Genomic DNA, 25,599 nt, shown 5'->3' on the forward strand with positions numbered 1-25,599 from the left:
CCAGCCAGTCGGACTGTTAAATAGAACCTAGGTATTGTTTCATGCGGTGGATAAAATGGCTCCTGTGCAAAGCCTGTGTTTTACCAAAGGTGACCTCAGAGATCCCATGATTATGACAAGCCACAGCACTCAACACACAGCAACAGTGCTCAAAGGTATTTCTCCAGACAGAGTAGATGTGTCAGCGGGGATTATCCTACAAGCAGGGTACTCGCTGGCTGGATACATCCTGGGAACCGACCAGGCCAATGCACTGATAAGCTCCATGCTTTACACTGGTTAAACCACAGTGAAGCTGCTGAGGGACAACTGGTATATATGTGGGGAAGCCCTTTAGAGAATCAGAGCATCCAAAATAGGAACTCAACACCTGTAGCTTGCCACAATGGGTTGCTGCCGAATGGATACCGAAAGATACAGTTTGCATGGTGGACTGTGTTTGGTGTATTTTATGCTGTATGTGTCGCTTGCATATTGCACATTATATGTTCTCTCACATAAGCGTTTGATGCTGAAATAGAGGCATCAAAGGCATCCATGACAGATAATAACTACTCTGAACAAATCATTTCACGCTGTATATTGCGTAAACTCATGAACAGGCCTAAGGCTGTCACTCTTAGCCCTGAAAAGTGCCCAGTCTACCTCAGATTACCCTGGAAGGGCAAGGTATCTCAAAAGTCTCAGCAACAGGTGAAGCAAGCTGTTTCACGCTGCTACTATGCAGTAGCAACACAAGTGATATTCACCACTAACAGGATGCTGCTGTCAAACCAAAAAGACATTCTGTCTCTCACACAAACGAGTGATGTAGTAAATGAATTTCAGTTCCAGTGTGATGATGGGTACATAGCCCGTACATCCCAAAGATTGGCGGATTGTACCAAACAACATGTCCCAGCCGCTGTTCACAACGGGCAGGGTACAGACTGTACCCAACCAGCCTGTGCTTGCAAAACTCAAAACACCGTGTCTAACATTCGATGTGATTCCACAATTGGACATTTGCTAAATAATCCTCAGTTTGCTAAGAATTACACAGACAACCAGTTTAAGATTGTCAACTGGGCTTGCAATGTGGCATATCTGCATGTACTGGAAGCTACATATATTAATACACAGGGTCCTGTTTCTTTGCAGACAGAAACACATTGTGCCTGTTTCAGCCAAACAAAATAAGTGACAGCCATTCCCTGACTCATTCTTCAGGGCAACGCCTTGACCATCAGGCTGCCTGGTTTAAATTTCAAACAATGCTTGGCAGTTAACTGTCAGTCACCATCAATTGGTGCATTCTCCATGGCAATGCCTCTAACAATCAGAGTCTACTTGCCAACCAATCAACATTCTCTTCGCATACAGTATAAATTGTTGTTTTCCCTTATATTGGTATTATTGCAGTGTCCTGATGAGTGCAAGATGAAAAGCTTTAACATGTCTCTTTTTATAAGCAATACTTAAGTTCTGTACTACCTAATGACTATTTATATGCTCTCTACTGTATCATGCCTGCAGATCTGCCAGTTGCTCTCTTTTTTTACAGGATGCCTTGAAAGCTGCACTGCACAAAGGCTGTGATTCGATCCCAATCAAAGAGTTGAAAGACCAGTGTAACAACTATGTTGATTCCTATCTGTCCATAATAATTCAATTACTCGAGAAAGAGGTGGTAAGTGCAGTATTAGGGTGTTCAGGGTTGAAAGGGTTAATGTGTGGGACTGGAGAAACAGTACTGCCCAAATGAGGATAGAAGAGACACATGACCGAGAGTCAAGAGGAGCATGCTCATGGCTTAGTCTGAGTAACACCTAGTCTAGTATATCTGTATATAGCTATGTTCATCCCATACACCAGTTATGGTTCAGACATACCTATGCCTCAACAATCGTTCCTTAGACAATCACAACCAACACATAACTTGGTCTCGGAGGTGGGATCTTACAACAGTAAGTACATCACTGCAGTTGAAATTGTGTGAGCTTTACTGCTCAGCGTCATGGAGTTACTGCCTAGAACACCAGTGCAATATCACACCTCTGTAAAACACTTGTGCTATTGTAGGGGACCCAGTACTTTCAATTCAGGGTCTGTGGTTGCCACAAAACCATGAAATGGAAAGTTGAAGGTGAGCTGTGTTTTTATCGTGGCTGTAAGCTAATCTATTTCACTAATCTGCAGCATTGCCAAAACTCTCGATTTTTCAAAGGGATTCTTCCAATCCTGTTACTGCAAGACTTTTGCTTGGACATTTCCTCCGCGAATCAATTATTAACACTGAAAGACCTTGCTTGTTGACTGTGATAGATATCTGTAAAGCCCCTTGGATTGTCATATAGCTGAGAAGGTGCAACAGCCCAGATTGAGTCGGGTTTACTGATCTCCTCTGGTCCTCCTGAAGACACTTGCCGACCTTGCATTTACTGGCATTGGGCACCCTCTATGAACTCACTCAAACCCCTCGAGGCAGAATGGTTGTGGGATCAAACCCCACTCTCAAGATTTGAGCACGTAATCTGCCTGTTACTTCAGTGCGGCACTGTGCGGAGTGCAGCACTGTTGCAGATGCTGTCTTTCAGATATTACACCAAAATCAGACCTGCCTGTATTACTCATTCTGTTAGATGAAGAAGATTTCGAGGCTCTATTCAAAGGGAGTCCACCCAATGTCCAGCCAGCTTTCTTTGCAAATGCTCTGTCCTCCCTCTCCAGAGTTAGAAGCCAAAACAAAACGATGGATTCTATTTGCAAATTCAACATCCAGCAGCTGCAAAAGTCTCTCCCCATTTCCTGCTTTGACTCTGTGTACAATAGGCTTCAGAACCAGGCATGCTGATTCCAACATTTCCGGTCTGTGTTCTGACGAAAGGACATCAACCTTGAAACATTAACTCTGTTTCTCCCCCCACAGATGCTGCCAGACCTGCTGAGTATTCGCAGCATTTCCTGCTTTCAGTGCAGATTCCCAGCATCCACAGTATTTTGCTGTTGAGTTGCTGCTTTCTGTCTCAAACCTGACAGACTCTTGTCACTTTTGAAAGTCTCTACAAATGTAAATCAGAAGCAAGAAGTTACCATTCCCAATTCTGCACCTTGTGACCTGCCAACACCGGTTAATGAGATTCTTGAACAGCAAGAATTTTTTTCCTGTCAAAATCTCAAACTGAGTTTCTGATCTGAAAGCAGTTCCATTGGTAACTTGCCTCTTGTCTGAGACAAAAAGATGGAAATCACAGCCCTGACTGCCACTGTGTGGGACACCTTGTGTTCCCTGTGGAAATCACAGCCCTGACTGCCACTGTGTGGGACACCTTATGTTCCCTGTTCCATCTTTTAAAAAGATAAAGAATGGTCAAGGGGAATAAATATCTATGGTCAATTCAGCTGTGCCGCATGAGAGTGAGACCTTATGCATCACAATTTATAGACCAATACAGACCAAATTCTAGATTTGAAAATTCCAGGCTAATTCTGGGGAAAAAAATCCCTCATCCCACACAACTTAAAAGGCCCCCCCAGACTGAAATTTCAAAGTAGGAGCGGGTGTTGAAGTGACAGTTCCAGTTCTAAAGGGAAGGGGAGGAACTGTTCCATGCAAACTGTCTCTCATCCCCAAATTCCTCTCTTCTTTTGACCTCCACCAGAAACCACATGTGGTGTGTGCTGCTCTTGGCCTGTGCAAATCGAGGGAGCACAAAAACCCTTCCACTTCCATCCCTGAGGACGAGCCAGACATGGTTAATCAGACTCCGCCTGACACTACAGTCTCGAGGCAATTCCAGGTAAGATTACTACAGTCTGGAACTCACAGCTTGCGGGGGAGAGAGTTAATGTCGGGGTGGGGGTGGGGGAGTGGGAGTTGTTCTGTTATTGGCTAATTAGTCATTGCGAAGAAGCCTAGAACGACAAACATTGGCTTCACTGAAATCCATGAAGGCCTCTTTTTTTAAAAAATGGATTGACGATTTTACCTTGAAGGCTCCACTGAAATTGCCTACAAGATATTGTCAATGAGCTGTTCTGTTAAGGAACTCAAGTGGCTCGGTATCCCTGGAAATGACAGGCTTGTTACCTTGGATAAGCACAGCAGATACAGGCAGTGTTTAGCTGGTATCAGTTCTCACCGCGTTGGGAATAATGCACCCAAACCCATCCCCAAATTGCTGGCGAGGTGGGTGGTGGAAATAAACATTTCACCTGTGGAATGCCCAGTACAATCCCAGCCCTTTAACACCTCTGGGATGAGAGTTTGAATTCAGCCCAGACTGATAGGATAAACAGCAGGAGGGTGTAAAGGGACGAAGGTGGAATGAGCTTCAGCCATGTCAGTCTGATCCCATGCAGGCATGTACACACAACACAAAGTGCCTTAAACTTCACACAAAATTAGCGACCACCCCCAGAGGTCACAGGATAGCATTTGCCTGGGGAAATTATATTTTAAAAAACACAACACTGGTGTAGAGTTGTCTGAGGTTGGAGTTGAGATGTGCTGGTGGAACAGAATAAACTGAGTTTTACTCTGCACCTCAGCTTGTTACAGACAGTGGAAGCATTAAAGTATTCCATCCCCAGCACAAACCAGCTTCTCCATTTGAGTGCCGTGTTTTCAAATGTGCACTGATGTTTTATTTGTATTGAACAGGGGCCACTTCCCAAAGGCGTATTCAGCTGCGAATTTTGTCTGCGTATCACACAGAAACTGAAGCACTTATTGCCTGAGGAGAAAACTGAGGTGGGTTACCGAATCGAGATAAAATAAAGAGATCGTAAGCACAAATTCTGGGAATTCACAAGTCATGAATCCAAAACCAGGGTGAACAGAGTAATGTCTCTATTATGTTCTGTTGTGCATTTCCACCTATTTTCTCCCCCTCTTCTGATGATGCTGTCTCTTAGTTCAATCCCCACTTGGCTGTCAGCTGTTAGTATGGCTGAGTGATCCTTTGCAACTAGACAGAGCACCATTGAGAGGTATTCAGTGATCATCATGATCCAGGAGTGAGAACTTCTACCGCACAGAAAATTGTAGCAGGTCGTATGGTGATGTAGTGGCTCTGTAACTGGGCACGTTAGCTAGAGGCTGGACTGATGAATCACATACCTGATTTCGGATCACACCACAGCAGTGAAGCAAATGAATTAAGCAAAACTGGAATAAAAAGCTAGTAGCACTAATGGTGACCATGAAACTACTGGAATGTAGTAAAGTCCCACCTGATTCATTAATGCCCTCATGGAAAGGAAATCTGTGATCCTTACCTGCATGTGACTCCAGACCCACAGCAATGTGGTTGACTCTTAACTGCTCTGTGAAATGGCCGAGCAAGTCACTCAGTTGTCTCAAGGGCGATTAGGGATGGGCCATAAATGCTGACCTTCCCATGATGCCTACCATGCTGCAAATGAGTGGGAAATAAAACACTGCCTTTGGCCATTGAGATCGCACACACCAGAGCCCGGGAGAGGGGAGTGCAGACACTGCTAAGCACCGGGACCTGGGCGGGTGGGGCTGGGTCTCCGTGTTATGAGCGGGGTTTCTCGTCATCCAGACTGAACAGCCAGAACTGCAGACCTGACAGACCAGCTTTTAAAAAAAAGCATATCTGTCAAGCTGGGAGTTAAAATCCGGTCTGTCAGTATCAGGTCAATTTCACCCGTTGCTGCGCAGCTGCTTCTGACCTTCAGGCAGCTTCGTGTTTCCAATTTTTTTTTTTTGAGAGCCCTCCAGAAAACCATGAAGCTCCCCAAAGGTCAGCAGTAGCAGCACAGCAACCAACGGGTTGAAAAATGGTCAGTCATATCCCCGTAACTTTAGAACCAATTGAATGTAATGTGTGCTCGTGTGTGTGGAGCACAGGGTGGGTGGTGTGGGGGGGTTGGGGGAAGGGCAGTGGGAAGTTGGGGGAAGATTGTAGGGGGAGGTTGGAAAGAGGGTTGAGGGAGGTTCAAGGGAGAGGGGTGATGGGGGGAAGGTTGAGGAGTGTTGGGGGGGGTGAGGTTGTGGGAGAAGGGGTTTGGAAAGGGGTTGGAGGAGACTTTAGAGTGGGGTTTGGGAGGGAGGTTGGGGGGAGATGGGGAGGTAGGTGGCGGAGATTGGAGGGGTGTTTCAGAGGGAGGTTGGTCAGAGTTGGAGGGGTATTAAGGGGAGGTGGGGGGGCTTTGAGGGCAGGTTGGAGATGGAGTTGGTTGGGACATCAAAGTGAGGGTTTGTGGGGAGGTTACAGTGGTGATTGGAGGGGGGCATTGTGCAGGGGTTTGGGGGGATGGTTAGCTACAGAGTTGAATATTTTTTTGTTAATATAATAATTTCTTTGTAGCCATTTCCCTAACATCTGTTGATTGCTCGGAGATTAATTATCCTTACAGAATCAACATTGGGCCTCAAATTTCACCATTGCTACCGTCAGTGCCTACTGCAGGCAGGTGTAATGAAAGAAAGAGAAAACCTACATTTAAATAGCACCCTTCATGATGTCCCAAATTGCTTTATAGCCAATGAAACACTTTTGAGCTGTAGTCACTGGTATAATGTAGGCAGTTATCAAATGGTGGAGCAGGTTTAAGGGAGTGAATGGCCTCCTCCTGCTCTTAATACATATGTTCATAAGTCATTCTGGGATGGATGACATGAACTGGGCTAGATGGCTTTCATCCATCATTACCTTACGGATATCGGGTGGAATCATGACTGGAGTTCTGTTTATTTTGTTGCTCATGAAAGTTTAATGTGAGCGGGCTTTGGTGAATGAGGCAGGACAGATGTGCATAATGGGCTCATAGTGAATCAATAACTTGTTTTAGAGTAAAACAAAAACAGAATTACCTGGAAAAACTCATCAGGTCTGGCAGAATCGGCGGAGAAGAAAAGAGTTGACGTTTCGAGTCCTCATGACCCTTCGACAGAACTAGGTGCTTTAGAGTTGTTTTAGAGTTCTCCATTGACTTCAATCTTGCCCTTTTGTCTACTTACCTATTATTGCTCTCTATCTTGGGTGCTTATTATGAGTTTTTTGAGGTATTGAAATATCGTGATAAAGTTGTGGTTCATAGTACATATTGAAAATATATTATAGTGAGAAGCAGCAATTAGCATGGGCTTCAGGCATAGATACAATTGTGAACCATTCAGTCTTTATCCTCTGGCATCTTGAAATTTGTGTTGCACAGAGACACCTTAGTGTTCCAATCCTTCACTGACAGTGTTTCTGTCGATATTTGTAACCAAATGCTAACAATGGGCGTTATCGTTTTACTAGGACTTTCTGTGATTGGTGAATTGATTGGTTAGGATATGAAAAGGGGGACAAGTATCATGCTTGATTGAGGGGGAGGGTTAAAGTTTGTGTACTGGAGAGTTATGCGGGGGTAGAATCAGGAGAAGCACCGGGGCCCATGATTTCTCTCCCTGGCTCTGACACACACTGGGGGATGGTACTCAAAATATCCCTGGCTTTCACGGATCAGCTACTCATTGATTTGATTAACTGAGCCAGGGGACAGGTTTCAAAGTGTAGGTGGGTTTCCATTCTCCGTTGTATTGTAAAAACACTTACGACTGAAAAGCAGAGGTGCAATAGTGCTGCAGAGTTTATGTTGTTGATTTAAATGTTGAACTTTGCATTTACAGAAATCCATCGCCAAAGTGCTAAGTAAGATCTGCTCCTTCCTGCCAGACAAATTATTGACAAGATGCAACAACTTTATGAATAAGATTGGGAAATCTGTCGTGGAGTTGCTCTACAAAAAGATAATGCCAGGTGGTGTGTGTGATACTCTTCACTTCTGCTCCACAGACAAGAGGACCTTCAGTAAGTATCCAAACCAACAGAGATCGATAACCCAAGGCAGGAGGCATTGTTTAAAACTCACCATTTCTAAACTGAAGATTTTGGTTAATTGCACGTCAAAAACCATGTTTCCAATTTCCCCTCCATCCTTTTCCTCTGAAGCTGAGCTGACACCTCCATGAACACTGCCTAAGACAGGTGGCGGCTCTCGGGGAACAAAGGTTCCCTCAGCTTTGCTCCTGAGCTGCCTCTACCCAGCTAGGTTCCACACAGAGACACTGGGCACGTCAGTTCATGGCTGAGTTATAGTATCATCACCAGTTACGCTTACTGTCAAAACGTTATAAATACAGGGGCTGTATAACAGACATATACCCTCGGACTTTATGCACTGGGCGTTATATCTGTACATAAAAAGACCCTCAGCCATGCATTGCTGAGACTGTTCTTTTACACCTAATGGAACAAGTTAGAAGACAGGGCCACTCACGAATAGGCACTTCCATTATGTTCAGGGAGCAATTGGGTATTTCTGGATATAATTCAGATCTAACAGGATTGATATAGCAAAAAACATGTTTGGCCATGTTGGGCTGAATGGTCTTTTCTTCTTCCTAAAAATATTTGTCTTTTAAGGCACATCCATTGGTAGTAGGAAGCATTGTCTCCCTTTGATACTGAATCACAGAATGGTTACAGTGCAGAAGGAGGCCATTTGTATCATCGTATCCATGATGGCTCTGCAAGAGAATCTGAGCTGGTCCCACCCTGCACCCCACCCCACCCCCAACCTGCACCCCACACCCCCCACCCCGCACCCCACCCCACCCTGCACCCCACCCCACCCCCACCCCGCACCCCACACCCCCCTACCCCGCACCACCGCCACCCCCCCCCAACCTTTTCCCTATACCCATGCAAATCTTCCTCTTCAAATAATTATCCAATTCTCTTTTCAAGACCTCGATTGATCTGCCTCTTCCACACTCTCAGACACTGCATTTCAGATTCTAACCACGCAATGCATGATAAAAATATTTCCCTCATGTCACCATTGTGCCAATCGCTGTTGTTTGATCTGCATACAGCACATATTGCAATAGAAAATATGGGCACTTCTCTCAATCAGTGCACTTAAGCACAAAAGCTTTCAAATTAGTTCTGGGTCAAGTTCAGAATTGGTCAATGTGCCCGTCGGAGGTTGATCACAACTATTTCTCTCGTTAACTTGCTTTGATCTTGGATGTATTTCCCCAGATATAGTGCAACTGGAGCTTCATTGGTACCAACTAGTTTCTCGTGGGCGTTTACCCTCATGATCCAGATAATACATTGAAAAGCATCCATTTATTGTTTGCCAGGAAAAGCTTGCTGTTCAACTCTTCACACTGTTTAATCTGAATTTCTCCCACATTCTCACAATACAGTGCTGCCTATAATGTCCTGTAATATGTGTGAGAACGTAGTGCATCAGCTCAAGTCAGCTCGGAAGCAGGGCACAGAAGTGGATGTACTCCTGCCAAAAGCCTGCAACTCATATTCTGATGCCTCCAAATTGGTGGTGAGTTCTTGTTAAGCGGGAGTTGCTCAATGGATCCTTTCACCCGTGTCCAATACTCTCCCTCCACCTGGATCTCTCCCGCTGGCCTCTTACCTGCTCTTGATCTTTCCATGGAGCACTGTCGGCGTGACATCAGCTGTTTTAGTATCTCTGCTCCTGTCACCCACTCTAGACTGTCTCCCTCTGAACTTGCTGACTTCATTCTCTCAGGTCTAACCCAGCTGACAAGAGTGGTGCTGTTGTTGTCTGGAGTACTGACATCTACCTTGAAGAGGCTCAGCTCCAACTCTCAGACAGATCTTTCTACCTCCCCCTGGACCATGACCCCACCACCGAAGATCAAGCCATTCTTTCTAGGACTGTCACTGATTTCATCTGCTTTGGAGATCTTCCCTTCAAAGCTTCCCACCTAACAGTGCCCAGGCCCCAGACAGCCTGCTTCTAACTCCTTCCCCAAATCCACAGACTGTCCTGGTTGATCCTCCATTTCAGCCTGCTCCTGCCCCGCTAAACTCATGTCTTATCTTTCCTCTACATTTTCTTCCCTTGTCCAGTCTCTTCCCACCTACATTTGTGATTGTTCTGACACCCCACATCATTTCAGCAATTTCCAGTTCCCAGGCCTTAACTACCTTCTCTTCAGTAGTTAGTATGAAATCTCTTCACTTCCCACACCCACCAGGGTGGTCTGTGACTTCTCAGCTTCTTCCTCGAACTGAGGGCCAAACAGTTCCCATCGACAGCCACCCTCCTCTGCCTGACTGAACTTCCTCTCTCGCTTAATTGCTCTCACTTCCTCTGAATAAAAGGTGTGGCCATGGATCCCCACGGAGGCCCCAGCTACACGGGTTTTTGTGGGTTAACTGGGACATTCCTTGTTCCAGTCCTACTCAGGCCCCCTCCCACATTTCTTTCCCTGGTGCATTATAGAATCACAGCACAGAAGAGGCCCTTCGGCCCTTCGAGTCTGCACCGACACGTGAGAAACACCTGACCTACCTACCCAATCCCATTTACCAGCACTTGGCCCATAGCCTTGAATGTTATGAGGTGCCAAGTGCTCATCCAGGTACTTTTTAAAGGATGTGAGGCAACACACCCCCACCACCCTCCCAGGCAGCGCATTCCAGACCCTCACCACCCTCTGGGTAAAAACGTTTTTCCTCACATCCCCCCTAAACCTCCTGCCCCTCACCTTGAACTTATGTCCCCTTGTGACTGACCCTTCAACTAAGGGGAACAGCTGCTCCCTATCCACCCTGTCCATGCCCCTCATAATCTTGTACACCTCGATCAGGTCGCCCCTCAGTCTTCTCTGCTCCAACGAAAACAACCCAAGTCTATCCAACCTCTCTTCATAACTTAAATGTTTCATCCCAGGCAACATCCTGGTGAATCTCCTCTGCACCCCCTGCAATACAATTGGTCACCTGATTTAAGAAAGGATGTAAATGCATTGGCAGCAGCTCAGCGAAGGTTTACTAGACTAATACCTGGTGGGTTGTCCTATGAGGAAAGGTTGGACAGGTTAGGCTTGTATCCACTGGAGTTTAGAAGAGTAAGAGGTGACTTGATTGAAACAGATAAGATCCTGAGGGGTCTTGACAGGGTGGATGTGGGGAGGATGTTTCCCCTTGTGGGAGAATCTAGAATTAGGGGTCACTGTTTAAAAATAAGGGGTCACCCATTTAAAACCGAGATGAGGTGAAATTTTTTCACTCAGAGGGTGGTGATTCTTTGGGACTTGGTTATTTATAAAGCAGGGGGAGGGTAGATTCTTGGTAAGTACGGGGATGAAAGGTTATCTGGGGGTAGGTGGGATGCAGATTTCAGGTGACTATCAGTTCAGCCATGATCTTATTAAAAGGCGGAGCAGGCTCGAGGGGCTGAATGGCCTACTGCAGCTCCTGGTTCGTATGTATGTATGTATGAGTGAGGGGACTAATGTGGTCCACTGCCCCAGTCTGGGATCTCTCCCTGCTACTGTGAGCCAGCTTCTCCTGTATGGAAACAGATGGAGAGAGTGTGAGCAGGACACATGGCACTGTCTGGAACGTTTGTGTGGTGAGTGGGTCATGGACGGGATGAGGGACATGAGATCCAGAGGATATAAGCCTGATGGAGATGGGAGGGTGTGTGTGAGAGTTAGTGGTGTTGTCCCTTGTGGAGTGAGGTCCCTGTGGGTGTGCGATGAGTTTGTGAGTGTCTGAGTTGAGAGCGGTGAGAAGATTGGCTTAACCTGGTGGAATGGATGAGATCATTCATCCCCTTCCTGCACTGGATAGCTGTTCTCCTCTGTGCTGACCACTGATGACCACTGATGACCACTGATGACCACTGATGACCACTGCTGCCACTTCCTTCCAGGCCGGACTGGAGCTCCTGCGGACAGAGCAGGGGTAGAGTACGTCACAACGGCTTTCCACTGTGTCCATCTGTCGCATGGAGCAATCCTGGCCTGTAGACATGAAGTAGGCATGTGCTCTGGTTAAATATGGGGCCTGGATTGAGGAAGTACTGATGACAGGGTGTGGGGGGTAAAACCAAGTCTGCCTGCCCACCAGCGATCCTGCGTACTTCCCATGAATGCATCATTAATGAAGCAGGATGTGCCAGGCAGTCCATGATACAGCGGGAAAACCCACTATTGCGGCCAGTGGGTTAAACCCCTTTTTTCACAGCCGCCACTGCACTGAGTACAAATGTGTGACAATCCCACCCTAACTATTACCATCATTGTAGATTCACCCCCATCTCAACTCACCTGTTGTTGAAGACCTCACCTTTTTAACCTCTAGTTGTGACTATTGCAACACAATCCTGACTGGTCTCCTACCTTCTACCCTCAGTAAACCTCAGGTCGTCAAAATTTGACTGTTCCTGTTTTTAAGCTCATAAAGTTTTGGTCACCAATCACCCCTGTGGTCACTGCATTACACAGGCTGCCAGTTAAGTGAAGCCTCAACTGTAAAATGATCATCCCAATTTTCAAGTCCTTCTATGGCCTCACCCTTACTATTCCAGTAATCTCCAGTCTGATGAAACTATACTCTTCTAATTCTACCTTCGACATTCCCTGATTAGAATCGCTCCACCATGTGTGGCTGTGCCTACAGCTGCCTGGTCCCTAAGCTCTGAAATTCCCTCCACAAACCTCTGCACATCTCTACTTCTCTTTCTTCCTTTTGAGACACCTCTTAATACCTACCTCTTTAACCAAGCTTTAATGTTATCTTATGTGGCTCAGTGTCACATTTTGCTTTCAGAAGCTCCTGCAAAGCACCCTGGGACATTTTATTACATTGAAGACGCTATATGAGTAAGATAGATATATACTATGATCTATAATAAATAGTTGTTGCTTTGTGGTTTTCGCTCTTGCTTTCTGTTTCTGTTCTGGCCCCATTGTGTAAGCCACTTAGACATGAAGAACATTGAAGCCATTAGTTGTACGAGAATGGGATTGGCTGATTTTCTTTCTTATTTAATCTGGTTCTTATAGTGTGAAGACTTTATCCACTCCCATAAAGCCCAGCTCAGCAATCTTCTTCAGAATCAGGAGGACAAAGATCTTTGTGGGGTAATTGTATGAAGATTAGTACTCTCATTCTCCAAATATTGCACGATCAGAGAGAGGGTGATCTGGTAATTCATGTAAAGAGCAATGGGCCAAATGGCTGCCTTCTGTGCTGTATTGTTCTACTTCAGATATCTTCTTGTTAAAATTAAATTTCTGCTAGCATCCTCTGGCTCACTGCTTCCTCTATCTGGTAAAACCAGCAAAGTGTATCCTGTGTTTGATCTCTCAGAGAGCTGTATAGACATATGTTCATTCAGGAATAGGCCTCACCCAGTACCATCATTATGTATTTACTGCCAGGAACTGGATTTCTGTGTAAGAAAAGTGGAGGCAGTATTGCTTGGACGCGATGAGTGCACCTGGGCACCATCACACTGGTGCCAGACCTGGGAAAGTGCCACCCGGTGTAAAGTAAGTATAACTTCAATCCTCTGTGTAATGAATGGCAATGAGTAAAGATTCATAGACAACAGATAGTGGATGACAATCAAATCTGATTTAAAGGCTGTGTGTTATATTTATTACCAATTGACTTTTGCACTTATATCTTATTTTGATTCCACAAGTCTGGGTTTGCGCAGACATACTCTCTCTTCACATTGCGATCATGGTTAATTCCTGGCCTAGTGATAAAGGACTTTCATATATACTGTTCACACCAGTTATCACAGGAACGTGTGGGCAGTGAAAGCAGGCTTGCTAAATCCTCGTACAGCATCGAAAGATTATCTTTCACGTGACGTTGTGAAACAGAATTTCAGGTGATTTTCCTTTCATGTTTGCAAAGTAGATTTGAGCTGTGGGGCTGTTTGCCTGACGCCTCAATTAGAGATTTTGATTTTGCATTCGCCATCTGTTTATCTGCACTCTGTGACCAAATGAAATCACAAATGTGATTCAGCGGTGAACACACTGCAGCTATGGCTGGGCTATTGAAGGCTTCCTGTCCGGGAGGATATCTATCATTGCCAGGATGCTGCAGTGTTACAGAGTGCAAGATTCTATTTGCAAAGGCCCCATCAGATCTGCTATGACCGAGCGCTGAGTCAGACCAGCCCCATCGTTCAGCAACGCCTCCCTGAAGTTCTTTCTCCAGCCATCAGGGACAAGGGGGGAGCTGCTCTCTCCTGCAGACAGCATCAGAAAGCCTGGTCTGACCAAGGCAGCTTATACAAAGCTGGTCAGAGAAGGTGAGCATCCATGGGGACCAGGCAGCAGGACATTGCAGAAAACAGGTTAGTGACTTTCTCCAATCCACCTTGGGTAAGTGCTAGTGTCACACCTTCAACAGGACTCACTTATGGGGTCACCCATGAGGTACGTATGCAAGTGGGCAACTTTGCCAGCAGAGTGAATGCATAATCAGCCTTAATGCCACAGGGCCAATGAGGCCAAGTTGCTTGGAGTTTGACTTTGTGTGCCTGGACGCAAAGTAGGACCGAGAGGCCGGTATGTGTGACAAGGATTCATATAGACAAGGGCTTCAGGTGTCACTAACACTGCACTTACACAGACCCACAATACACAGAGCGACCATGCACAGACACACAATACACAGACCCACAATACACAGACCCACAAAACACAGAACCACAATACACAGACCCACAAAACACAGAACCACAATACACAGACTCACAAAACCCAGAACCACAATACACAGACCCACAATGCACAGAACCACAATACACAGAACCACAATGCACAGACCCACAATATACAGACCCACAATACACAGACCCACAAAACACAGAACCAAAATGCACAGACCCACAACACACAGACCCACAGTACACAGACCCACAAAACACAGAACCACAATACACAGACCCACAATACACAGACCCACAATACACAGACCCACAAAACACAGAACCACAATACACAGACACACAAAACACAGAACCACAATACACAGACCCACAAAACACAGAACCACAATACACAGACCCACAATGCACAGAACCACAATACACAGAACCACAATGCACAGACCCACAATACACAGACCCACAATACACAGACCCACAAAACACAGAACCACAATACACAGACCCACAAAACACAGACCCACAATACACAGACCCACAATGCACAGAACCACAATACACAGACCCACAATGCACAGACCCACAATATACAGACCCACAATACACAGACCCACAAAACACAGAACCACAATACACAGACCCACAAAACACAGACCCACAAAACACAGACCCACAAAACACAGAACCACAATACACAGACCCACAATGCACAGACCCACAATACACAGACCCACAATACACAGACCCAAAATACACAGACCCACAAAACACAGAACCACAATACATAGACCCATAAAACACAGAACCACAATACACAGACCCAACATGCACAGAACCACAATACACAGAACCACAATGCACAAACCCACAATACACAGACCCACAATACACAGACCTACAAAACACAGAACCACAATACACAGACCCACAAAACACAGACCCACAATACACAGACCCACAAAACACAGAACCACAATACACAGACACACAAAACACAGACCCACAATACACAGACCCACAAAACACAGAACCACAATACACAAACCCACAATGCACAGACCCACAATACACAGAGCGACCATGCACAGACCCACAATACACAGACCCACAATACACAGACCCACAATACACAGACCCAAAATACACAGCAGAAAGACAGGAGGGGAAGTCCTGACCTCAGGCTCCTGTCTGTTGCTGACTAGGAGATAATGGATATTGCGAGAAAGCAAGTAGTACAATTTGACGGACAGTGCGGGAAGAGCAATCCAAATATAAGGAGCATGAGGCAACCATCTTGGTGATGGAATATGGTCTCAGACAAGGTGGCAATGATATGTGAGGCAGAAACTGTGAGGAACCTGATGTGAATCTGTTTCTTCTCCACCACAATTCATCTCCATTCAAGGATCAGGCAACAGGCACAGCAAAGATCAAAGAAACAAAAACTGGGATGAAGAAGCCGGTTTTCCAGGGGATGAAACGTCACCTGCCTCATCATCAAAGTTACATCCAGCAGAGTGACATCCAGCACAGTGACACCCAGCAGAGTGACACCCAGCACAGTGAGACCCAGCACAGTGAGACCCAGCACAGTGACATCCAGAACAGTGAGACCCAGCACAGTGACACCCAGCACAGTGACATCCAGCACAGTGAGACCCAGCACAGTGACACCCAGCACAGTGACATCCAGCACAGTGAGACCAAGCACAATGAAACCCAGCACAGTGAGACCCAGCACAGTGACATCCAACACAGTGACATCCAGCACAGTGAGACCCAACACAGTGAGACCCAGCACAGTGAAACCCAGCACAGTGAAATCCAGCACAGTGACAACCTGCACAGTGACGCCCAGCACAGTGACATTCAGCACAGTGACATCCAGCACAGTGAGACCCAGCACAGTGACACACAGCACAGTGACACCCAGAACAGTGACATCCAACACAGTGACACCCAGCACAGTGACACCCAGCACACTGACATCCAGCACAGTGACACCCAGCACAGTGACATCCAGCACAGTGACACCCAGCACAGTGACACCCAGCACAGTGACACTCAGCACAGTGACACCCAGCACAGTGACACCCAGCACACTGACATCCAGCACAGTGACATCCAGCACAGTGACATCCAGCACAGTGAGACCCAGCACAGTGAGACCCAGCACAGTGAAACCCAGCACAGTGAAATCCAGCACAGTGACAACCTGCACAGTGACGCCCAGCACAGTGACATCCAGCACGGTGACATCCAGCACAGTGAGACCCAGCACAGTGACATCCAGCACAGTGACATCCAGCACATTGACATCCAACACAGTGAGAGCCAGCACAGTGAAACCCTGCACAGTGACACCCAACACAGTGAAATCCAGCACAGTGACATCCAGCAAAGTGACATCCAGCACAGTGTGACCCAGCACAGTGACACCCAGCAGAGTGAGACCCAGCAGAGTGACATCCAGCACAGTGACATCCAGCACAGTGAGACCCAGCACAGTGACATCCAGCACAGTGAGACCAAGCACAGTGAGACCCAGCACAGTGACACCCAGCAAAGTGACACCCAGCACAGTGAGACCCAGCACAGTGAGACCCAGCAGAGTGACATCCAGCACAGTGAGACCAAGCACAGTGACACCCAGCATAGGGACACCCAGCACAGTGAGACCCAGCACAGTGAAATCCAGCACAGTGAGACCCAGCACAGTGAGACACAGCACAGTGACATCCAGCACAGTGACATCCAGCACAGTGACATCCAGCACAGTGAAAACCAGCACAGTGACATTCAGCACAGTGAAACCCAGCACAGTGACACCCAGCACAGTGACATCCAGCACAGTGACATCCAGCACAGTGACACCCAGCACAGTGACATCCAGCAAAGTGAGACCCAGCACAGTGACATCCAGCAAAGTGAGACCCAGCACAGTGACATCCAGCACAGTGAGACCCAGCACAGTGACATCCAGCACAGTGAGACCCAGCACAGTGACATCCAGCACAGTGAGACCCAGCACAGTGACATCCAGCACAGTGAGACCCAGCACAGTGACATCCAGCACAGTGAGACCCAGCACAGTGACATCCAGCACAGCAGGACCCAGCACAGTGACACCCTGCAGAGTGACACTCAGCAAAGTGACATCCAGCACAGTGAGACCCAGCACAGTCAGACCCAGCACAGTGAAATCCAGCACAGTGACATCCAGCACAGTGACACCCAGCACCGTGACATCCAGCACAGTGAGACCCAGCACAGTGACATCCAGCACAGCCGGACCCAGCACAGTGACACCCTGCAGAGTGACACTCAGCAAAGTGACATCCAGCAGAGTGACACCCAGCACAGTAACACCCAGCAAAGTGACATCCAGCACAGAGACATACAGCACACTGACACCGTGCACAGTAACACCCAGCAAAGTGACATCCAGCACAGTGACATCCAGCACAGTGAGACACAGCACAGTGACATCCAGCACAGTGAAATCCAACACAGTGACACGCTGCACAGTGACACCAAGCACAGTGACATCCAGCACAGTGACATACAGCGCAGTGACATCCAGCACAGTGAGAGCCAGCAAAGTGAAACCCTGCACAGTGACACCCAACACAGTGAAATCAAGCACAGTGACATCCAGCAAAGTGACATCCAGCACAGTGAGACCCAGCACAGTGACATCCAGCAGAGTGACACCCAGCAGAGTGAGACCCAGCAGACTGACATCCAGCACAGTGACATCCAGCACAGTGAGACCCAGCACAGTGACATCCAGCACAGTGAGACCAAGCACAGTGAGACCCAGCACAGTGACACCCAACACAGTGCCACCCAGCACAGTGAGACCCAGCACAGTGAGACCCAGCACAGTGACACCCAGCACAGTGAGACCCAGCACAGTGACATCCAGCATGGTGACACCCAGCACAGAGAGACTCAGCACAGTGAAAACCAGGACAGTGTCATCCAGCACAGTGAGACCCTGCACAGTGACAACCAGCACAGTGAGACCCAGCACAGTGACATCCAGCATAGTGACATCCAGCAAAGTGACACCCAGCACAGTGACACCCAGCACAGTGTGAACCAGCACATTTACACCCAGCATGGTGACAACGAGCACAGTGACATCCAGCACAGTGACATCCAACACAGTGAGACCCAGCACAGTGACATACATCACAGTGACACCCTGCACAGTGACACCCAACACAGTGACACCCAGCACAGGGAGACCCAGCATAGTGACACCCAGCACAGTGACATCCAGCACAGAGACATCCAACAGAGTGAAACCCAGCAAAGTGACACACAGCGCAGTGAGACCCAGCACAGTGACATCCAGCACAATGACATACAGCACAGTGAGGCCCAGCACAGAGACATCCAGCACAGTGACATCCAGCAAAGTGAGACCCAGCACACTGACATCCAGCACACTGACATCCAGCACATGGACATCCAGCACAGTGAGACCCAGAACAGTGACATCCAGCACAGTGACATCGAGCAAAGTGACATCCAGCACAGTGAGAACGAGCACAGTGACATCCAGCACAGAGACATCCAGCACAGTGAGACCCAGCACAGTGAGACCAAGCACAGAGATATCCAGCACAGTGACATCCAGCACAGTGACATCCAGCACAGTGAGACCCAGCACAGTGACATCCAGCACAGTGACATCCAGCACACTGAGACCCAGCAAAGTGACACACAGCACAATGAGACCCAGCACAGTGACATCCAGCACAGTGACATTCATTACAGTGAAACCCAGCACAGTGGCATCCAGCACAGTGAAATCCAACACAGTGACACCCAGCACAGGGACATCCAGCACAGAGAGACCAAGCACAGTGACACCCAGAACAGTGAGAGCCAGCACAGTGACACCCAGCACAGTGAGACCCAAAAAAGTGAAACCCAGCACAGTGAGACGCAGCACAGTGACACCCAGCACAGTGACATCCAGTAGAGTCACACCCAGCACAGTGAGACCCAGCACAGTGACCTCCAGCACAGTGAGACACAGCACAGTGACACCCAGCACAGTGACACTCAGCACAGTGAGACCCAGCACAGTGACACCCAGCACAGTGACACCCAGCACAGTGACATCCAGCACAGTGACAACCAGCACAGTGACATCCAGCACAGTGAGACCCAGCACAGTGACTCCCAGCACAGTGAGACCCAGCACAGTGACACCCAGCACAGTGAAACCCAGCACAGTGACATCCAACACAGTGACATCCAACACAGTGAGAACCAGCACAGTGACATCCAGCAGAGCGACACCCAGCACAGAGAAACCCAGCACAGTGAGACCCAGCACAGTGAGACCCAGCACAGTGACACCCAGCACAGTGACATCCAGCACAGTGACATGCAACACAGTGAGACCCAGCAAAGTGACACCCAGCACATTGAGACCCAGCAAAGTGACATCCAGCACAGTGACACCCAGCACTTGAGACCCAGCACTGTGAAAACCAGCACAGTGACATCCAGCAAAGTGAGACCCAGCAAACTGACATGCAGCACAGTGATATCCAGCACATGGACATCCAGCACAGTGAGACCCAGAACAGTGACATCCAGCACAGTGACATCGAGCAAAGTGACATCCAGCACAGTGAGAACGAGCACAGTGACATCCAGCACAGAGACATCCAGCACAGGGAGACCCAGCACAGTGACAACCAGCACAGTGACATCCAGCACAGAGACATCTAACACAGTGACATCCAGCACAGAGACATCTAACACAGTGATATCCAGCACAGTGAGACCCAGCACAGTGACATCCAGCATAGTGAGACCAAGCACAGTGAGACCCAGCACACTGACACCCAGCACAGTGAGACCCAGCAGAGTGACATCCAGCACAGTGACATCCAGCACAGTGAGACCCAGCACAGTGACATCCAGCATAGTGAAACCAAGCACAGTGACACCCAGCACAGTGACACTCAGCACAGTGACATCCAGCACTTTGAGACACAGCACAGTGAGACCCAGCACAGTGACATCCAGCACAGTGAGACCAAGCACAGTGACACCCAGCACAGTGACACCCAGCATAGTGACACCCAGCACAGTGACATCCAGCACAGTGAGACGCAGCACAGTGACATCCAGCACATTGACATCCAGCACAGTGACATCCAGCACATTGACATCCAGCACAGTGACATCCAGCACAGTGACATCCAGCACATTGACATCCAACACATTGACATCCAGCACAGTGAAAACCAGGACAGTGACATCCAGCACCGTGAGACGCAGCACAGTGACATCCAGCACATTGACATCCAGCACAGTGACACCCAGCACATTGACACCCAGCACAGTGACACCCAGCATCGTGACATCCAGCACAGTGACATCCAACACAGTGAGACCCAGCACAGACACATCCAGCCCAGTGACACCCTGCACAGTGACGCACAGCACAGTGACACCCAGCACAGGGAGACGCAGCACAGTGACAACCAGCACATTAACATCCAGCACAGAGACATCCAACACAGTGAGACCCAGCAAAGTGACACACAGCACAGTGAGACCCAGCACAGTGTCATCTAGCACAGTGATATCCAGCACAGTGAGACGCAGCACAGTGACATCCAGCACAGTGACACCCAGCACTGTGAGATCCAGCAGAGTGACACGCAGCACAGTGACATCCAGCACAGTAAGACCCAGCACAGTGACACCCAGCACAGTGAGACCCAAAAAAGTGAAACCCAGCACAGTGAGACGCAGCACAGTGACACCCAGCACAGTGACATCCAGTAGAGTGACATCCAGCACAGTGACACCCAGCACAGTCACACCCAGCAGAGTGAGACCCAGCACAGTGACATCCAGCACAGTGAGAAACAGCACAGTGACACCCAGCACAGTGAGACCCAAAAAAGTGAAACCCAGCACAGTGAGACGCAGCACAGTGACACCCAGCACAGTGACATCCAGTAGAGTGACATCCAGCACAGTGACACCCAGCAAAGTGACTCCAGCACAGTGAGACCCAGCACAGTGACACCCAGCACAGTCACACCCAGCAGAGTGAGACCCAGCACAGTGACATCCAGCACAGTGAGAAACAGCACAGTGACACCCAGCACAGTGACACTCAGCACAGTGATACCCAGCACAGTGACACCCAGCACAGTGACACCCAGCACAGTGACATCCAGCACAGTGAAAACCAGCACAGTGACACCAAGCACAGTGACATCCAGCACTATGACACCCAGCACAGTGACAACCAGCACAGTGACATCCAACACAGTGAGACCCAGCACAGTGACATACATCACAGAGACACCCTGCACAGTGACACCCAACAAAGTGAAACCCAGCACAGGGAGACCCAGCATAGTGACACCCAGCACAGTGACATCCAGCACAGAGACATCCAACACAGTGAGACCCAGCATAGTGACACACAGCACAGTGAGACCCAGCACAGTGACGTCCAGCACAATGACATCCAGCACAGTGACACCCAGCACAGTGACATCCAGCAAAGTGAGACCCAGCACACTGACATCCAGCAAAGTGACAGCCAGCACAGTGACATCCAGCACAGTGGACACCTAGCACAGTGACATCCAACACAGTAAGACCCAGCACAGTGACACCCAGCACAGTGAGCCCCAAAAAAGTGCAACCCAGCACAGTGAGACGCAGCACAGTGACACCCAGCACAGTGACATCCAGTAGAGTGACATCCAGCACAGTGGCACCCAGCAAAGTGAATCCAGCACAGTGAGACCCAGCACAGTGACACCCAGCACAGTGACACCCAGCACAATGAGACACAGCACAGTGATATCCAGCTCAGTGACACCCAGCACAGTGACACCCAGCACAGTGACATCCAGCACAGTGACACTCAGCACAGAGACATCCAGCACAGTGACACCCAGCACAGTGAGACCCAGCACAGTGACACCCCGCACAGTCACACCCAGCACACTGACACCCAGCACAGTGAGACCCAGCACAGTGAGATCCAGCACAGTGACTTCCAGCACAGTGAGACCCAGCACAGTGACACCCTGCACAGTGACACCCAACACAGTGACATCCAGCACAGTGAAATCCAGCAAAGTGACATCCAGCACAGTGACACCCAGCGCAGTGACACCCAGCACAGTGACACCCAGCACAGTGACATCCAGCACATTGACACCCAGCACAGTGACATCCAGCACAGTGACACCCTCACAGTGACACCCAGCACAGTGACACCCAGCACAGGGAGACCCAGCACAGTGACAACCAGCACAGTGACATCCAGCACAGAGACATCTAACACAGTGACATCCAGCACAGTGACATCCAGCAAAGTGACATCCAGCAGAGTGACATCCAGCACAATGAGACCCAGCACAGTGACATCCAGCATAGTGAGACCAAGCACAGTGAGACCCAGCACACTGACACCCAGCACAGTGAGACCCAGCAGAGTGAGACCCAGCAGAGTGACATCCAGCACAGTGACATCCAGCACAGTGAGACCCAGCACAGTGACATCCAGCATAGTGAAACCAAGCAAAGTGAGACCCAGCACAGTGACACCCAGCACAGTGACATCCAGCACTGTGAGACACAGCACAGTGAGACCCAGCACAGTGACATCCAGCACAGTGAGACCAAGCACAGTGACACCCAGCACAGTGACACCCAGCATAGTGAGACCCAGCACAGTGACATCCAGCACAGTGAGACCAAGCACAGTGAGACGCAGCACAGTGACATCCAGCACATTGACATCCAGTACAGTGACAACCAGCACAGTGACGCCCAGCACAGTGACATCCAACACAGTGACATCCAGCACAGTGACATTCAGCACAGTGAGACCCAGCACAGTGACATCCAGCACAGTGACATCCAACACAGTGAGACCCAGCACTTTGACACCCAGCCCAGTGACACCCTGCACCGTGACATCCAGCACAGTGACATCCTGCACAGTGAGACCCAGCACAGTGACATCCAGCACTGTGACATCCAGCACAGTGAATACCAGGACAGTGTCATCCAGCACAGTGAGACCCTGCACAGTGACAACCAGCACAGTGAGACCCAGCACAGTGACATCCAGCACAGTGACATTCCGCAAAGTGACATCCAGCACAGTGAGACCCAGCACAGTGACACCCTGCATGGTACACCCAGCACAGTGAGACCCAGCACAGTGACATCCAGCACAGTGACATCCAGCAAAGTGACACCCAGCACAGTGACACCCCGCACAGTGACAACCAGCACAGTGTGACCCAGCATATTGAAACCCAGCATGGTGACAACCAGCACAGTGACATCCAAAACAGTGACATCCAACACAGTCAGACCCAGCACAGTGACATACATCACAGTGAAAACCTGCACAGTGACACCCAACAAAGTGAAACCCAGCACAGTGAGATCCAGCAAAGTGACACCCAGCACAGTGAGACGCAAAAAAGTGAAACCCAGCACAGTGAGACGCAGCACAGTGACACCCAGCACAGTGACACCGAGCAAAGTGAATCCAGCACAGTGAGACCCAGCACAGTGACACCCAGCACAGTGACACCCAGCACAGTCACACCCAGCACAGTGACACCCAGCACAGTGAGACCCAGCACAGTGACACCCAGCACAGTCACACCCAGCACAGTGACACCCAGCACAGTGACACTCAGCACAGTGACACCCAGCACAGTGACACCCAGCACAGTGACACCAAGCACAGTGATATCCCGCACTATGACATCCAGCACAGTGAGACCCAGCACAGTGACATCCAGCACAGTGAGACCCAGCACAGTGACACCCAGCACAGTGACACCCAGCACAGTGAGACCCAGCACAGTGACACCCCGCACCGTGACACCCAGCACAGTGACATCCAACACAGTGACATTCAACACAGTGAGACCCAGCACAGTGACATCCAGCACAGTGACCCCAGCACAGTGACACCCAGCACAGTGACACCCAGCACTGTGAGACGCAGCACAGTGAGAACCAGCAATGTGACATCCAGCACATTGACAACCAGCACAGTGACACCCAGCACAGTGACATCCAACACAGTGACATCCAGCACAGTGACATTCAGCACAGTCAGACCCAGCACAGTGACATCCAGCACTGTGACATCCAGCACAGTGAAATGCAGCAAAGTGACATCCAGCACAGTGTGACCCAGCACAGTGACATCCAGCACAGTGACACCCAGCGCAGTGGCATCCAGCAGAGTGACATCCAACACAGTGAGACCCAGCACATTGACACCCAGCACAATGACACCCAGCACCGTGACATCCAGCACATTGACACCCAGCACAGTGACATCCAGCACAGTGACACCCTGCACAGTGACACCCAGCACAGTGACACCCAGCACAGGGAGACCCAGCACAGTGACAACCAGCACAGTGACATCCAGCACAGATACATCTAACACAGTGACATCCAGCACAGAGACATCTAACACAGTGATATCCAGCACAGTGAGACCCAGCACAGTGACATCCAGCATAGTGAGACCAAGCACAGTGAGACCCAGCACACTGACACCCAGCACAGTGAGACCCAGCAGAGTGACATCCAGCACAGTGACATCCAGCACAGTGAGACCCAGCACAGTGACATCCAGCATAGTGAAACCAAGCACAGTGACACCCAGCACAGTGACACTCAGCACAGTGACATCCAGCACTTTGAGACACAGCACAGTGAGACCCAGCACAGTGACATCCAGCACAGTGAGACCAAGCACAGTGACACCCAGCACAGTGACACCCAGCATAGTGACACCCAGCACAGTGACATCCAGCACAGTGTGACGCAGCACAGTGACATCCAGCACATTGACATCCAGCACAGTGACATCCAGCACATTGACATCCAGCACAGTGACATCCAGCACAGTGACATCCAGCACATTGACATCCAACACATTGACATCCAGCACAGTGAAAACCAGGACAGTGACGTCCAGCACCGTGAGACGCAGCACAGTGACATCCAGCACATTGACATCCAGCACAGTGACACCCAGCACATTGACACCCAGCACAGTGACACCCA

At 49.1% G+C, this 25,599-nt stretch overlaps 1 protein-coding gene across 1 annotated transcript in view; it reads left to right on the forward strand.

The window, feature by feature from the left end:
- LOC121290045 (prosaposin-like) overlaps positions 1 to 25,599 on the forward strand; it is a 393,687-nt gene that overhangs the window by 167,144 nt on the left and 200,944 nt on the right. Inside the window, exons 4-10 of the mRNA XM_041210192.1 lie at positions 1,544 to 1,669; positions 3,642 to 3,779; positions 4,643 to 4,732; positions 7,628 to 7,808; positions 9,215 to 9,348; positions 12,851 to 12,928; positions 13,229 to 13,339. Coding sequence (XP_041066126.1) covers positions 1,544 to 1,669; positions 3,642 to 3,779; positions 4,643 to 4,732; positions 7,628 to 7,808; positions 9,215 to 9,348; positions 12,851 to 12,928; positions 13,229 to 13,339 — 858 coding nt within the window. The remainder of the gene's footprint in view (positions 1 to 1,543; positions 1,670 to 3,641; positions 3,780 to 4,642; positions 4,733 to 7,627; positions 7,809 to 9,214; positions 9,349 to 12,850; positions 12,929 to 13,228; positions 13,340 to 25,599) is intronic.

This window comes from Carcharodon carcharias, chromosome 17, assembly GCF_017639515.1.
Source record: "Carcharodon carcharias isolate sCarCar2 chromosome 17, sCarCar2.pri, whole genome shotgun sequence".
Taxonomy (NCBI): domain Eukaryota; kingdom Metazoa; phylum Chordata; class Chondrichthyes; order Lamniformes; family Lamnidae; genus Carcharodon; species Carcharodon carcharias.